Source organism: Papilio polytes, unplaced genomic scaffold (genome assembly GCF_000836215.1).
Source record: "Papilio polytes unplaced genomic scaffold, Ppol_1.0 DF824024.1, whole genome shotgun sequence".
NCBI classification, from domain to species: domain Eukaryota; kingdom Metazoa; phylum Arthropoda; class Insecta; order Lepidoptera; family Papilionidae; genus Papilio; species Papilio polytes.
This window is the reverse complement of record NW_013525180.1, coordinates 217,991-235,834: the sequence shown is the minus strand read 5'-3', so window position 1 is coordinate 235,834 and position 17,844 is coordinate 217,991. Positions and strand designations below refer to the sequence as shown.

At 35.8% G+C, this 17,844-nt stretch overlaps 2 protein-coding genes across 3 annotated transcripts; one reads left to right on the top strand and one right to left on the bottom strand.

Annotated features, from left to right (window-relative positions):
* The first annotated feature begins 17 nt into the window (after nt 1-17).
* LOC106101172 (ubiquinone biosynthesis monooxygenase COQ6, mitochondrial) lies at nt 18-17,192 on the top strand. Its single transcript, XM_013280314.1, has 9 exons — nt 18-386; nt 470-660; nt 1,074-1,328; nt 12,735-12,842; nt 13,064-13,234; nt 13,844-14,046; nt 15,136-15,251; nt 15,964-16,130; nt 17,085-17,192. Exons 1-9 carry the CDS (start codon nt 197-199, stop codon nt 17,112-17,114), a joined length of 1,431 nt encoding a protein of 476 aa, XP_013135768.1. The 5' UTR covers nt 18-196; the 3' UTR covers nt 17,115-17,192.
* LOC106101171 (transient receptor potential channel pyrexia) lies at nt 2,078-10,793 on the bottom strand. 2 transcript variants are annotated; one of them, XM_013280313.1, is made up of 14 exons: nt 10,473-10,793; nt 7,669-7,831; nt 7,374-7,596; nt 7,133-7,289; nt 6,875-7,009; nt 6,323-6,551; nt 5,867-6,112; nt 5,179-5,408; nt 4,690-4,828; nt 4,189-4,382; nt 3,948-4,104; nt 3,409-3,704; nt 2,822-3,019; nt 2,078-2,510 (listed from the first exon to the last, which is right to left on the bottom strand). In XM_013280313.1, exons 1-14 carry the CDS (start codon nt 10,503-10,505, stop codon nt 2,127-2,129), a joined length of 2,784 nt encoding a protein of 927 aa, XP_013135767.1. In that variant the 5' UTR covers nt 10,506-10,793; the 3' UTR covers nt 2,078-2,126. The 2 variants fall into 2 exon arrangements, with proteins under 2 accessions (XP_013135767.1, XP_013135766.1); XM_013280312.1 differs by lacking the exon at nt 10,473-10,793 and adding an exon at nt 8,515-8,882.
* Nucleotides 17,193-17,844: the final 652 nt, after the last annotated feature.

Sequence of the window (17,844 nt, the reverse complement as noted above, 5' to 3'; positions counted from 1 at the left end):
CAGAATACTATGTCATTTGACAGTTGTAAGAAATATAAAATAAAAACAAAAATATAAAATTGAATTCTTCTTCTTAACTTCGATTCTTTTAAAACTTTAAGCAATTTGCTCATTGGATAAATAATCGTACATCTTAAGAAGTATGTGAACATACCAATCCAACTTAGGCAAAAACTATATATATATTTTCACAAAAATGTTGCGGAATCGCAAAGCTTTTGTTAATTGTTGGTTTTATCCGACAACTACCATGTTAAAAACTAATATGCGATCAATAATTTCGTTACGAAAATTAAGTTCATCACAAAACGCAAATATAAAAGAAAGCTATGATGTTATAATTGCTGGCGGTGGTATGGTTGGATGTACTCTAGCATGTGCAATGGGTTCGTATAAATATCAACTAATGTCATAATATTTATCGTTCTATAGATATTTCGATAATAATATGGGCTTACATGTATTACAGGTAAAAGGGCTTTACTTTCAAACTTAAAAGTATTATTGCTTGAGGGCAGCCCTAGCCAAACATTTGCCATGAAACAAGAGTATAGTAACCGAGTAGTGGCATTAAATCAGAATACGAAATCGTTAATGAAGTCACTGCAAGTTTGGGAGCATGTAGAAAAAATGCGGCTTCAACCGGTCAGATACATGCAGGTACAGAATTTTCTCATCATTTGTAACCTTGTATGTAACTCATTTTGTAAGTGTTATTTTTATCTCTAAATTTCTTACTGCTCTGGCACAGCAACTCTAAGTGTGTGTCTTGGCCTCTGACAAGAGAGGTGGACATATGGATGTTTGTACACATGTACACAACTTGACTTATTTAATCTGGATTAATAAGTCTACAGTCGCAGAGAAATTACTCAGATTTTCTTTTCATTCCATTGAGACTGTCCCATAATTGTAATATGTAGTTTGTTATCTTAAAATATAAATAAATCTTATATACTTGACATTGGCGAAATCTCTAAGGAAACACCATTAACATAAAGGATAGATAGATAGATAAATAATTCTTAATATTTAACGTTTTGCTATAAGACTTTACCTGTTTTATTTTCCAGGTTTGGGATGCATGTTCAGATGCATTAATATCATTCAGTAGTTCAGACATACTTGATGATGATGTTGCATACATTGTTGAAAATGACGTTTTGCTGCACGCTATTGATAAGGAATTGAAGAGCTCTGCTGTGAAGAATGTGGACATAGTATATGGAGCTAAAATAACTGGTTATGAACTACCACAACCTAATAGTCAGACTTCAGAGAGTATAGTTAAAATGAGTAATGGAGATACCTACAAGTGCCAGTTATTGGTAAGTACAAAGAATTAATTTTGTGTTCTACTCAGAATCTCGCGCTGTAAACTGTCACCTATCTGTGTATAACATGTTTTTAACATTACATTTTGATTGTTCAATGACATTACACAATAAGAAAGGGTAGTAAATGAAAATATTTGACTACATTTATGTATACTAATTTTAAATAAGGATCTTGTTTTGATCATTCATACAAAATGTTAACAACATAAAAGTTCTGGATATCTTGGAAATGTTGGAAACTTTTTTTTAGGGTTGGATAGAACTTTAGATGCTACTAGCTGTTCCCATGCAACTTCATCCACATAAAATTATGAATATTTTATTTTATTGTTTACATGTGTCAAATTATCAATTGCAAATGACAAAATGACATGACAATGACAAACCATAGCAACCTTGCTTCCTTGATGTTTGCAGCAACTTATGGTCTCTTTCCCACATTAGTGTTTTTATTAAAAATATTTACCCCCTGAGTTTAATGGCGTGAAAATATATAGCCTAAAGCGTAACATAAGTGTAGGGCTTTTTATTTAAAAAAAAGTTATATTCAAAAAAAATGCTGTAATTGCTGACATCTAAGGCAACAAACAATTGTGTGTTTACGCTTTATTTTATTAAATAGTATAGAAGTAGAAATATAGAAGTATAGATTTAAGGCGCCAATAAATAAAATAACAAAGTTTAAAACACACTGTATATATTTTAACTACTAATTGTACTACAGTATATTTACATTGCTATAAATAAGAATAATTTCCTGTTGTTTCTGAAATTTATTTTTTTTAAACTTTATCTGTTATCTAGTTTATTTTCTATGATCGCTAGACGTGATTCTGTACTTTCCACTAACTTATTAATTTTCTTTGTCAAATCTGCTAATTGCGTCTTAATATCTACCATACATATTTCTTGTATTGCATTAATTGTGAAAGACATTGGTCTGTTCCTTTCCACGGACGATGAAGTCTTCTTCCTTCGCTCAACTTGTTGGTTCTCTAATGAAAACTGATCGTACAGATTGCTTTTTCTCTTTACCACTTGTCTTTCTACGTCATCGTCTTCTTTACATCTCCGTATGCGACATTCGTAGTTATTATTTCTTCTTATACTCTTTTTTGTACTGTGTCGACTGGCTACCATTTTGTAAATGGATGATATTAGTTCCTTTGGTATCTGGACAGAAAGTAAATGTAATTTTTACGAGAATTTAGTCTGATCAAGTCTCAAGATATTATAATTGATAACGACACCATAAAATATTCTATCGAAAAAAATATAACATTAGATGTTAGAATTAAAAAAAAAGGTTTTTCAGTTATTTCCACACAGATTTTTTAACATTTGTCCAACAATCTGAAACATTTATTTCAATCAAAGTAAAAGCGATATCAATCTGTTTTGAAGTCGGTATGAGATATAAATGTTTTTAACAGTGCAAACGCAAATCGTTTCGTAGTATCTAGTATTGTTTGTGGGTAACCTACCCTGTTTTCCCTCGGGTCATTGGGTCGTATGTTCAATGTTCGTATATGGGTTGCAGTCAACAACGCCCCCCATCGCAACACAGCCAATAGTTGTCTAGGCGCACACGTCAGCAATGGACTGAACAGCATACTCTCCAGATGTGCCACTAATTGAGTTTGACGCACTAATCTATCCAGGCCGGCGCTTTCTTGTAATGCCTGATAAGTAAACATAGATTTTAGTATATAAAAATTATTAAAACACTTAGGCTATCGAAATTGTCGGACCGAGATTAGTTAATGCGCTGATCAAAGATTCGGAATCCATAAATCTATGATATGTGTTCTGGATATTATTTATATTGAATTTTAGATATAAACTAAAGAACGACGCCGATGTTCTGAACCTTACATTTTATTCTAAGCAATTACTAAGGTAACTATATCTTCTACTAGAAACAGTTTGATGAATATATTCACATCCACAAATATTGGCTACTAATTTAAGTCAATTTCTGGTGTTTTAAAACTGACCTAACCATAGCTTATAGGAAAGACAATTACTCTTAAACATACTACTACAAACATAAGAAAATACTTAATATTACCTGTATATCACTAACAGCCAAACCAACAAGTAAGTTGGTCAATATAACAGTGACTAGTACAACAAATATCAAGAACATTCCATGCGCAGTGAACGGATAATGTATCTGCGAATCCGTGCCGTTGCTGTAGAATATATCCTCATACTCCAGTTCTCCTGACATCATCATAACGGTCTTCACCAGACCAGCCGGTAGATGGAACGCAGGGTAGTTACTAAAGAGCACGCTGAACGCCAGACCGAATGCTATTAACAGGCAACTGTATGCAAGGAGAAATGTTGCGAAATTCACCGTTACTGTGAACAAAAGATAACGAATGTTAAATCTGGGGTCGGAGCTGTACCTTCGCTGAAGCGAACATAGGTGTAAAGGCACTTTTGATACTCGAAGTTGTTACCATTCAATTTTACATAGAGTTTTTCGGGTGACTCTCATTAACCAAGCGGCCTACCGATCCAAACGAAATAAAATCTCATTAAAACTCGACTGATGTGCTGTTTTTAATTTTCTCAGCATAACATTTAGAAGTACAATACTACCTGTAGTAAACATTTGCACATATAATCCGAATGTAGGGAAACGTCCTATGATCATCATCAGCTCCAGCCAACAGAAGAATATAGTTATAGCAGCGACATCGTGTTGCCAATTAGATGTGCTCTTTGCCACCCCATCTTCCATGTACCAAGTCGGCACCTTAAATATCAATATAATATAACTTGAATGTTTCCATCTCAATATCGGAAACTTCGGAACATTTTCGACATTTAGTTTTCTTACCGTACACAGGAATACTCCTATGATAATTAATATTTGCAACCAATTCTCCCATTGTCGAATATACGCGGAATAATCAAGACAAGCTTGGAACAGCTCTTTGCACATGAAGCATAGATTTAGAAGTAGGATCAGGTATTGCACAGGGCGTAGATATGATGGCACGGCACACGTCACGTCTTCACAGAGAAATATTTCTGAAAGATAAACTGGCATTGTATTTGTTATTGTTGTCTATTTCAGTTTAATTTAAATAATACTCAAGAAATATAGATGTAAGGTTTAGCTGTCTATCTAATAATACTACGTACTCTTCATTTAATCATTTTGTTTTGCATAAAACAAAATATTTTCTAAAATATGAATTATACATCCCATCTGATATGCCAGCCAACGAAGCAAATTAGCATGATTTGTTTGGTTTATTCTCAGTTTCGCCGACTTCTATTTTCGTGAATACACAATAGCCACAGCATGCTCCGACTTTAAACTGAGATTACTCACGTAATATGTAGATGCTGTAGAGTGTTATAAACAGCGCGTGGTACACAAAACTCAATACGAAGAATTTTCTTATTCGTCGCCATTTTAAAAACAGAAATGTCTCCGCGACCGGGTGTTTGAGAACGTCTTTATGACCGACCTGAAATAAATACCATTTCCTGACTATAAATAGACTTAAAAGATTGTTTAGCTTTTGCTTTATTGAAAAACCACTTTTGCGTTTTTTTTTTCAGAAACTAAAGTATTAAATATAACAGCCAGAAATTTTCTAAAGTGCTTTTATTTTCAACAGAATAAGCTCAGACAGTTGCTGCTTAGGAAAAACTAGTAATTGTCACGTGATCAATCATTTGTTGTAAACCGAAAATGTTCAGGCCTTGAAATCTTCTCATAATTCGCTAAATCCAAGCTCTTAATTGTCAACCTCTGGTTGCCAACATAACGATAGTTTTCGGACGATAAAGTAATAAATAATTGTAAGCTACTTGCCTCTATGAAAGCCAGTAGTAGTTCAGCTTCCCCTCGCGATAAACACGGCACTAATGGCCTGAAGTCAATAGTAAATTCGCAGTCAACATCGCCCAGCTCATGCTCGCTGACGTGTACCGCGTCATCAAACTTCCTCAGGTATCTAGGCACCACGTCTGGTACCCTCCGTACTATGAATGATAGCGCTGACACTCCCCCATTTGTACGTAGAGTCACGTCTCCACCGTAATCTATGACAAAGATCAGTTATTCTAAGATTGGAATGCACATCTTTCTACTCTAGGGAAGAGTATCAATAAAATTATACCACACCCTTAATGATCAGTTTAAAAGCAATAGAGCAGCATAAAATAATTCGTAATAAAGTTACAAATGTTATTATTTCTTTATTCTCTGACTATTATAAATATACCCGGCATATAAAACCCTAGTTCTAAATAGAAATGACGAATGCTTATATTGAAATCAAGTAGTGTTCCTCTTTTAGGAACAAACCGCGCACTTGCATGTGATGCGATGTTATTAAATGAGCGATTTAAGATCGTAAGATCAATAAACACAGTTGCCAGCTACGCAGTAATCGATAAATGTGAAATTAGTTAGTCTAAACAAAGTAAAACAGTGTTCGCCATGTTGTTACCATCATATGCGTCAAATATGAACATGAAAGATATGAAACTCTTCTTACCTAATAATAACAAAACGCACGCAGAGAACTCGTTCAACGCGGCAATATGTAGGGGGGTGTATCCAAAATTATCCGGTGCGTTGGGATCCGCCCCCACGGAGAGAAGTAGCCGAGCCACGTCACAAGCACGCGCACCTCGCACAATTGACCCGTGTAACGGTGTACGACCATCTATGTCCCTCGCCTTCACATCTGCTCGTCTGCCAACCAGCAGTTCCACCACCTCTATGGATTGCGCTAGAGTAGCTGGAATACATGACAATTGGTAAATAATATACGCCAATGTTAAACTGGTTTATGCTTGAACTAAACCCCAGGATCAGGTAATATACAACCAAAAAATGGTACCAACTTAGAATTGATGGAGTCAATCCATTCCAAATGCCTTATTGATGTTTAACTGTAGAGAAAGAACTCTCTCAAAGGTACCAAATCATAAACAAAAATGTATATTACCGAGGTGCAACGACGTCTGTCCTCTGGAATTGGGACAGTCTATATATGCTCCATGGTCTAGCAACAGCCTCGCACATTCCGCATGTCCGTCCACGGCCGCCAGGTGTAGGGCCGTCGTCCTGCCGGGCCCCAGCGCCGCCCTCACGTCAGCGCCCGCGTCTAAAAGTAGCTTCATACACGAATCCGAACCTAAAGACGCCGCTACATGCAGGGGAGTCTCCGTGAACACCTAAAATGTTATGATATACGTCATTCTAGCTGTATCGCTTTTTAGTTTAATTTATTATGTGTGGAAAGAAACGTGGCAAGCGGTGTGCCATGATTTGGTTCTATAAAAATTGTGTAGCCAATACTACAGCTTAGGGAGCGTTAACTCGGCGACAGATATGGTTTTTATTTATTTATATTTCTAACAAAAAGTACCAATATATGCACGCCACATATGAAACAGTTCACCTAATTTATAATTGCATCCGGCGTTATTTCTACGAAATCTTTCGTTACCTGCTATCGATCAATTTATAGTTGACGTCATAGCAATGTGTAGCGCACCTGGGGTGTGTCAGGACAGGCGCCCGCTTCCAGCAATGCACCAACAACCTCAGGCGCGTCGCTCAGCACCGCGTAATGCAACGGAGAACGATCGCTCAGGCCCGCATTCACATCCGCACCGTGATTTATTAACACCTATAACATTGCAAATATTAGAGAAAAAAAACACACCACTTTGATCAAGGGTTTAAGCAGATTTTCTTGAAACCGCGCCAATGTAATCTGTGTAAAAATAATGAAAGTTGTAACACTGCTTACTTTGACACATTTCAAACATTTAGCGCTTGCAGCACAGTGCAACGGTGTCGCCTTCTTTTCACTTAGGGAATCCCATTTATTCGGATCCGCTCCGTGGTCCAGTAATAATTTGACACATTCCTCGTTGGCCACCAAACAGCTCAGATGTAAACATGTTCTGGAAGAAAACATTTTATTTTAAATATGTAGCTTATATTACTTATTCGGGTTACTATACACAGTGTAAATGGCTGTAATTTACCTTCCAGAGCCATCTGCGCTGTTAGGATCTGCTCCAAGCTTTAGTAGCCTTGTCAGCAGCGAGCTTCTACCAAGCCAGCATGCCCAAAGCATCGAAGTCTTCATACTGAATTTTGGATTTGTTTCCATTATAAAGTTGATTACGTCATCATAGTGCCCCGACTCCAATATTGTCAGCAACTCCTCAGTATGTGGCAGTTGACGTAAAACGTCCAGTATGTCCTCTATAAGTAAATATTAATTTAGACTCATTCTCAGTTGTACTGAAGCTGAATAAGCTTTCAAACAGATTTTACCCAATTCCCATATATCTCTGGATGGTTTAACACGGAAGGTCTCGGCGGGGTCGACTCCGTGCGCGGATTCGTCACTGGAAATGTAGGCCGGGTCGCCATCGTCCGAGTCCTCGGCCACCTCGCTCATGCCGCCTCGCCATCGCACGCTACCCTCGCGGTATAACTGCAAAACATTACTATGTGACGTTACAAATTATTATATCTATAACACTTGTCTATACTAAAGAGTGGGATAACGCAAGGGAGATGAATAGAAGGGACCAAGAAAAAGATAACAAGTAGATTTTTACCGGGATTTAAACATAAATAACTATTGCAAAACTGTGACGTAGTTTCGCATTATTCCTTTTTATTTTAGCTATTATTTTTTAAGAATAAAATCATTTGGTAATTAGATCAAGGTTACATGCTATCTGTTTTCATAGTAAAAACGTAATGTTTGTATTTCAAAAGTCAAATCATCAAATACTAAAGCCACTCTGCCTACATTGGCACTACTTCTAGAGTCCACATCCTATGAAGACATAAGTAAACTTCGGTTTGAGTCCCGTGAAATAATTGAACTGTGAATAAAATTTTTCTCCTCCTATAACTTTAAGTATTCTTTTTACCATTAACAAACTGAATATAAGAGTTTTAACACTAGATTGTCTAAATATTTGACTAAGTTATTTATTTCACAGCATTATTAACTCAAAATTAAAACAACACAACGCTAGTAGTAGAAACTTGCAAATAGATCAAACGAATTCTTCTCCTTATTTCATTGGTAAATTATTAAAAACACTAAACCTACTCACACAAAACACATCTTGTCACAACTTAAATAAATCATAAAAACTAAACCTTTTTTCCTTTGCTGTTCTTTTTTATAATTTTCGACGGCATCGCTTGTATTATGAAGACTAGTTGATAAAGATCGCCTACGCTACACTGTAGACTGATTCTGCGCACGCGCCTCTCACGCCGGCAATTTCAAATTAAACTTTTTTTTCGTCATCTCTTACGCGAAATACGTCTTTGTAATTTATCGATTCACCGTTTAATATAAAAATGTCACGTTAACTTCGGCGCCAAAACTCCCACGCACAATTTTCAAATGAGTGAAAAGTTATAGCCACTGATTTGTCAGTAAAAAGCTCCCAGTTTTGCTCGCGATGTCAGTTTACATATATTTAATGTCAATTCTCATTATCTATATCATTAACATAGTTGTTGCCCGTATTTAGTCTCGTAGTCAGAATTAACTGCACATAACAGATTTTCGTTGACAAATATCAACGTTTTTTATTTGTCGTTTAGTTTGTTTTTACAACTATGAAAATGCACCAATACTAACAGCTATCCAAGTATGTACTTGTATATGTATACTTATACATCGTATATTTTTTATATATAAATAAAACAGATATACACACGCTAAGAATTTACAGATATGCAGATATAATATGCGCACGCGCTCTGAGTCGTTTTCTCCTAGTACTTCAATTGAAGCTATAGTTTTAGATCTTTATTAGATGCTATATAATTGATTGTTTTACCTACACCAAAACTGTAACGTAAATATTTGGTACATTGTAGTCTTGTAAACATAATCAGCGAGGTTCCGTGCTCTGTTGCTCCAATTTTCAATACCGGCAAATTAGTGTTTCGCCTTCGCAGCTATTTGTTTATCCCTCGGCTAGCAGTGCAGTGCAGACTTGTTACAAAACAAAGCTGCCACACATGCGAAAGTACTCAAGAATTACGATACTAAAACAGACAACCTAACATACCTCCCCACTATACATACATATTTACTTAAATTCACTTGTCTTCTAATTGGATTTTATCTGTATTTCATCTCAGTTATTCATTTGATAATTTGTCGCTTCGTTTAGTTCACAGATACATGACTTATTCAAAACGATGGTAAAATAACTCACTTATACTGTCATCCTTTTTTACTTCTTCACATCGATAGAAAATCTTACTAATATTATAAATGTGAAAGTTTAGATGGATGGATGGATGAATGTTTTTTAGAGTTTGTAGCCTAAACGGCTGAACGGATTTCGATGAAATTTAGCATAGATATAGAGGATAATCTGGAAGAACACAGGCTACTTAGTTTTATTTTTTATCCCACGCGAAGGAAGTCATGGACGAAAGCTAGTTAAAAAATTAATTTGTATATAAGCAACGTTTTTAGAATCTAACAATTAGGAAACAAACTAAATCATAGACAAAGTAGAATTTGACTTGATCCAAATGCCAATGCCGTCACATGGCGCGCCACACTCCAGTTATTGCCGTAGAAAATAGCATGTGTACTTCGGATTCCTGAAATTTGTCGCCGAACATAATAGACCGATACTCGAATGTATTAAAAAAAATTAAAAAACTTACGCTAAGTCTAGATAAAAGATACACCAGTTAATTCTGTAACTTGTTAATTTAGAAAAGGAAAATTTAATTTTGCGACATAAATTGTATTGTTTATTTTTACTTCGCTCTTCATTTCCATGAAGAATTTCAAGGTTTCATTTGACTGATATACATCGACATTGTTTTGTTTTAAGAAATGTTAAAAGTGTGGCATCGATCAGAATTTCTTTGATTGTTCATTATCGAAATATTTGAAAATCTCTGAGCTCATCAAATACAATACATTTTGTTTGAATTAGATGAAACATTAAAATTATGCCATTTCACGTCTGTCTTCGATGGAGTCACGATCTTGCGTAGGGGAAAAGACCATTTATGTAGCTATTGCTGCAATATCTAATAGAGCGTTTATTTTGAGTTATTTCCGAAATCCTTACCTGCGAAACATTGACACCCGGATCGCACAACATAACTTGCACTTGAACCCTTTAACCATTAATCATTCTATTTCACAAATATCAAACCACTGAGTCACTATCAAGATTAACGAAATAACAAACGCAAGAAAATAAATATGCTCCAATCCTTTCGCAATATACATTAAGATGTCATATTTAGTTGACGTGATTCAAACAGAGGCGAAAATTTCGATGGAAATAACAAAAATAACAAATAACTCATTGCTCATATGTTTGTCCTCTCTTTAGTCTTTATCAATCCTGAGAGATATCCAAAGCCAGAAATATATACTTTTACAAATTAACTGGAGCACTGAGTCTGTGTCAAGTTTGTAGACTCAAAAATCATTCCTATAATTTAAATGTAGAAATTTAACCAATTTCACACAATACCTCTGCTTTGTATAACAAATTTAAAGATAAACAATTTTTATTCACAGCTCAACCCATTTAATTATTACTTCCATCAAGGTCTTTTGATTATAAATCGCTCGAGATTAAATTTATAAGTTTACAGAGTTTAACCTAATTTCATAAATGAATTTATTTAGCAATCATACAGTACAGGAATAGTCCGAACGCGATCTACCAGAGGAATCTTTATAATAACAAAACACATGAGAATTCCGATGAAAAGTCTATTATAAAACACATTTGCGTTTTCAACAAACTATTTCAAACTGCAGGTAATATTTCTACGTATTAATCTAGATTTTAGAGTTTATGAGATCTACTTGATAAATGAAGACGAAATAACACAAAACCTTATGGAATTTAAAAAAGTTTTAGAGCATCTATGATTATATATCAATCACCAACATTCAAGTCTTTAAATTGGTAATGATACGTCATAATATTACAACAAGCAAACCTGGTTAGAAACTATAAAATTGGCCATGGATAGACATTGATTATTAATCAAAATCTTTAAAAATAGATAAAACACTAAATAAAAGCTACTAAAATAGTAAATAAAAGATTGATTAAAATGTCAACTCTTTTTGCCATATTTTTTAAACAATCACAAAACTACATTAACTAAATCTGTATAGATTTTAAGCATTAACGTTCACAACTTAATATCTTCTCTATATGCAATTAGGAATAGAATCAGCAAATGAATCAAATAATATCGATGTTCACACAACTTTTTACATCCATGCCTCTTACAATTAAAAATGTTTAATAAGTTTTTAAATTCTCGAAAATCACTTTGTACACTGTACCGAAATCGCGGGTGCCGGTCAAGCCAGCAACATTGTCGGGAAGCACTTTACCACTGCAAAATATCGTTTCGGCTGCCCGCTACGTACGTACAAATATATTGCAAGTACACGTAAATACACGAAGCTGATTTTAGATAAAGCAAAACATAAGGAGCTTGGTTTAACCAAAGCACTTTGTTCTGCAGTTCTTGGATTAACACATAAATAAAATGGCCTTAATCATTTGTAATACAGGTGGGCAAAATAAACAATCACCCTTTTAGTATTAACCGTTAGTACAAATATAAATATAAAACAGACTAATGTGCCTTATGAAATAAATACTTAGTCTCGAAGCAAAACTGATCTCAGGAACTGATTTTTTATAAACTGCATAGCAAAAGATATTATCTTCAGTTCTTGTGTTCTTGTGATCAAGAACTAATTTCAGGTTATGAATTACTAAAGGAAGTTGGTATAAATGAAACAAAAATACTATTGTTGAAAAGCTATTACCACATTTCTACGCATACCAACCATTGTCTATTCAAACTGTTAGAAGAATTAAAAACAATAGCATTTACCTGGCTTTATATCTGCCTACCTGTTATTTGTATATCGTTTGTTGTTTGTTTTTTTATAAGTTCAGCATCCTAACATTTTCTGAGAAATATATCACCGGCTGCATTGTGTTTTGCTTTACTTTGTTTTTGTATGGTCTTTTTTACCAAACCCTAACATTAGATCAAACGGAGAATTCTAGAAAGTTCCAATAAGTTTTTGAAAGAAAAATACGCATACAAAAGTGAGGTCAATTTACGTTTATTTTCATGTTTCATTTAAATAATTAAATATGAAAAAGTCGATGATTCGACCTACCGTATTTGACAAAGAATCGAATCTGTTAAAATATTTCGGTCAAGGATAAGTAGGTAAAAGGACAAACAAATAATATGAATATCATAAAATATTGTGTTTCTTATAACGAAATGCTTAAGATCTTGCAATTATAGCATTGCACCTGTTTTCGTTTCAGATCGGCGCGGACGGTGCAAACTCAGCGGTTCGCAAAGCGATGGGCGTGCAGTACCTATCGTGGAACTACGATCAGATGGGGGTCGTCGCTACCTTACATTTGGCTGAGGTATAGTATATTAATAACAATATAATAGCCTAAAAATTAATATTTACTTACTCTCTGATATAAAAAAAAAATTACCAATTATTACGATCAATTCTCTATACAGTCAACGGATGTTTGTCTTTTTGGTATTTGTGATTATTCGCATGTTGACTGTTTTCTTGGATGTTAATAAATTAATTTTTATTACAATATATATTCAAAACATGTTTTTCAAATTTCAGGAGACAGAAAACACAACAGCGTGGCAACGGTTCCTGCCGACTGGTCCCGTGGCGTTCTTGCCGCTGGACTCTAAGCGCAGCTCGCTCGTCTGGTCTACGACGCACGCGCACGCGAAAGAGCTACTGAAGCTGCCCGATGAACAATTCGTTGACGCACTCAACGATGCTATGGTTAGATTAAAAAAACTACCATTTATAGTCTTGGTTAAATTACTTTTTATAGCATAATTGTATTTTTAAAAAATCTCGGCTACTTGGACACACACAATTTTATAATGATGCGGGGGCAATGCACATTCAGCAATGTAAGATTAGCAGCCAAAAGAATTGAAACGCTCTGTACTTACAACAAATACGTTGAACGATTAAAGTCCGTTTGCTACTTGATACATGGTCCACCTGACCACGTATCGTACTTTTTGCTAATATTATAAACGTGATGCTTAGTTGGTTGGATGTTAGAGTTAGTAGCCAAAACGGCTGGATGGATCTCGATGAAATTTGGCATAGAAGAATACATAAGCTACTCACTTTTTTTTTTTAATTCTACGCGGACGGAGTCGCGATTAGATATCGTGGGTTAAATAGAAAAATGGTAGTATTCAAAATGTACGTTTTTACAAGACAAGCATTAAAGTTTTTAAATTTATTATTGTTAACAGTGGTCTCTTTTTAGTAATCTAATTTTTCGAAATCTTTGAAAAGCTGTTTTCTACTGAATCGACGATATGTTGAACGTGTACGGTTGCAAGGATTCTCGAGGAGTGGAGTGTGTTGCAGTGGCGGCAGTTCCCGCGGCGCGGCGCGGTGGACGCGTGCACGGCGTGGGTGGGCGGCGTGCTGCGGCGCGCGGGGCTGCCGGACGGCGCCGAGCGCCAGCTGCCGCCCAGCGTGCGCGCCGCCGCGCCCGCCTCACGCGCCGCCTTCCCCTTCGCCTTCGGACACAGCACCAAGTACATCGCGCCCGGAGTTCTACTAGTCGGGTAACAATTCCCTACATAAATACATTTATTATTTGATTATAGTTTTCTATATACATATGTCGCAATCGGAAGAAGAAATCAATTTGAATTTAAATCATAATTTTAGACAACTTATTTAATTGATACTGTGGCTTTAAACTCAGAGCAACACTTCTCGTCCAGACCCAGGTTGCGCGCCAAATCTATCCATACTTCTAGTGACATTGACAGCTGTCAGCTAGGGACGTGACGTTTATGCCGATAATCTAGAGTTGCGCCAATTCTATAGCACGGTACTAATTTTATTCCTAACAATAATTAGGACACAAGCGCCGCCAAGCTACTTGCTGGAGAACTTGAATCATTCTGAAAATAGGGATCGTGGCGAGGACATTGTTTGAACGATATGAGCTTTGTAGATCGATGTTATCCTGACTGAGTAGTATTGTGAATGTATTCCTTAAATCTGATTTTACCCATGACCGCCCACATGTGATCTCGATTAGTAGTAATTCTTATATCGTGCTAGCTCTAGCCGTTACATATACGGTGATTCTTAACGGACGGATCAACGGTTTTGTAATATCAATATGACGTATGAAGTATGAAATTACCTTAACCCTAATTCGATAATATCCAGTGATGAATACTACGACCATACAGAAAGCAGGCGTGAAGTGGAAGCAATTCCGCGTTTCGTCTGATGAGTGTGATGACGGAGGCCTAATTCTAGTCCCTTCCCCATTCCACCCTTTTCTTAAGAGGGAAAGAATGGGAAGGAAAAGTGGATTTGACGGTGAGGGTGACGCATAGGAAGGGGAAATTTCCTTTTTATGTGCGTCTCCTCCTCCGTCAATTAAGAGTAGGCAACGCATCTGCAATTGTCGCTTTCCATTTCGGTGGAATCAGGTGGCCGCTTGCTCGTTTGTCACCTTATATTATAAAAAAAAATAAGAAAAAAATTACTGAACTAGTTTAGAGAAAAGTACGTGAGATTTTGATTTTAGTGTGTTGGTAACAAAAACCATTTGCTATAAAGAAACTCCGTCGAATTAAGGGTTTAATTAGAATAATTTATTAAGATTTTAGTATAGATGTTTGTGTTTGCAGCGACGCAGCGCACCGCGTGCACCCGCTGGCAGGGCAAGGTGTCAACCTCGGCTTCGGCGACGTCAAGGATCTCACTGATTTGTTAGCGGACGCTTTGTACACGGGATTGGATATTTGTATGTATTCCAATGCATTTACAAAACAGAAATAATCTCTGTTTCACACAAATACAATGAAAATAATGATATGTTTGTACAAGTGTCTTGTCTTGTACAAACACATCGAAAATGTATTCTAATAATAACTATAATAATCTAATATGGTGGCATGACCAAACCGATTACATGGAGAGAACCAAAATTCATTACCACTAGTTAAAAAAAATAGGTTTAAGCGATTAAGAATTATCAAGAGGAAATATTTTATTATTTGCATTGAAAAAGATATGAAACATGTATATTTTACCACGGCAAAGCAAAGCTGGGGTTGCTCACTAGTTATAGCAAATTAATTTAGGACTCCACTGACAACTTTAACCTTCGGCAACAATATCCTTTTAAGAGATCTTGTAAATGTAACTATTCGTTAGATTTATGCGCGGTTCACACTTAGCCAGTACAGTTGGTCAGTAGCGCTCAATAACTGGACTGGCAATCAACTGGCACTTGCAACTGTCCAACTGTACTGTTCAAGTAAACCGTGCATTAGACATTTAGGGCCTGTCCCCCCAAATTTTAAATTGTCCGATAACAATCCAACGTGTAAAATATGTGATGGATATATCGGATTTCGTTGCCTTATCTGAGAGTGGCGTAATTTTTAAGCTATCTGAGCCTTTATCAGCCAGTGGGACAGGCCTTTAATTTTTAGTTCATTCGTTGTTGTCAGGTCACCACAGCTGGTTACAAAGCTACGAGAGTCTCCGCCAGCGGCACAACGTGCCGACGCAGCTGGCGATAGACGCGCTGTACCGGCTCTACAGCCTCGACCTGGCGCCGCTCGTGCTGGCCAGGAGCCTCGGCCTGCAGATCACCAACGCATTCCATCCCGTCAAAGTAACTATACATTCCAGCTCCACCAGCTTCACCTAGTTATAACCACTGGTGGCCTTGTTTTAGTCCCTTTTCCTTTCCATCCTCTTAAGATGAAAGGATGGGGAGTAAAAGTGGATTTGACGGCGGAGGTGACGCATAAAAAGGGGTAATATCCTGTTTATGTGCGTCTACTCTCCGTCGATTTAGGGTAGGCAACGCATCTGCAATTGCGGATGTCTGGGCATCTGTCGCTTTGCCGTTTCTGCGAATTCGTGAGGCTAGTTGCTCGTTTGCCATCTTATATGCAAAAAATCAGCCCCACCGGCTACACGTGCTTCACCCAGTACAGCGCACATGTTCGCGAGCCATCGAGATATTCCAAATAAATATATACCTAGATACGACTATACTGACAAAAGTATCGCATTTATAAGCATGAGTTTTTTCATATGATTTATTACCTTTTAGTGTAAAGCTCAGAGCGGTTTTTCTTTAAAGTTAATCTATTTGTTTTAACTAAAAACGTATTAACACAGGAGGTATGGCTTGTTTTTACATAAACTAAATTAAATGGGTGTTTCTTTGAATACCACGAACGGGATATCTTTAGATGATTCTCGCTTAGCAAAAATGAATAGGTCGTTTTATAATAGCAATTTAACGGTTCCCTTTTTTTTACCTGCTCTTTGTAAATACTCAAAAGAAACAAGACATTTCTAAAGTAATTGTTACTAGATATACTAATTGTTTATTTTTTAATAACATAAATTATCTTTAATATTCATAGTAACAGACGCTAATCACCTTATTATCTATTAGTTAACGATTCTTATGAATTCAGATTATCCCATTAGTAAGCTTCATAGAATTATAAACACTTCCATGAAATAAACATACATACTTTAATTTTGTTTTGATTTATTAATAATTATCATTGTTATTGAACAATAATAGTAAATATTTCTTTTGTTTCAGAAACTGATTATGTCTCACGCAACGACGTAGCAAATAAAACCTATGAAATTGAAATTAGAAATATAATTTGCTATATGGATCCTGAGATAAATGTTTTAGTAAAATAATTAAAATGTTATGATTGATTTGACAATTTTTTTATTTATTAAAATACATAAAAATGCAAACATCGTTTTTTGAACTCTCTACCTTTCCCTTAATTAAAACAGAAGTTCTGATACATAAAGCTTGGAGTTACTATTTATGACTGTTACCTGAAAAAGACATGAGAATATCGCTTTGGGCAGTAAGCATCTTGAAAAGAACTTAGGCCCTTGCGTTTGAAATAAAAGAATGAGAGCATTAGTTAAAGCAGTAAGTAATAACAATATTTTTATTCCAATTTGATGGATATAGTCCATTACAATATCCATCAAATTGGAAATCAGTATCATTTTGTAGTGATACAAATCTTTCGTTCTTACTGTTGTGACCTACTGAAATCGTTACTTCTTTCAAATACGTGACACTGACGCACGTTGTAAGTTTGCTACTTCCGGCTGCTTGACGTCATACTCCTTATTGCCTAGATTGAAAATTGATTTATTGAATTTTAGCTTGTGCGTTATTTGCAACTTATCAACAAAGTAAACAAGATATAGTAAGACAAAGATTTAAATAACTGACCCGCGTCAGTAGGTTATCAGCAAAGCTGCGTAGGCGCATACTTAGTGCGCACAATCATACTAATATTATAAATGCGAAAGTTTAGATGGATGGA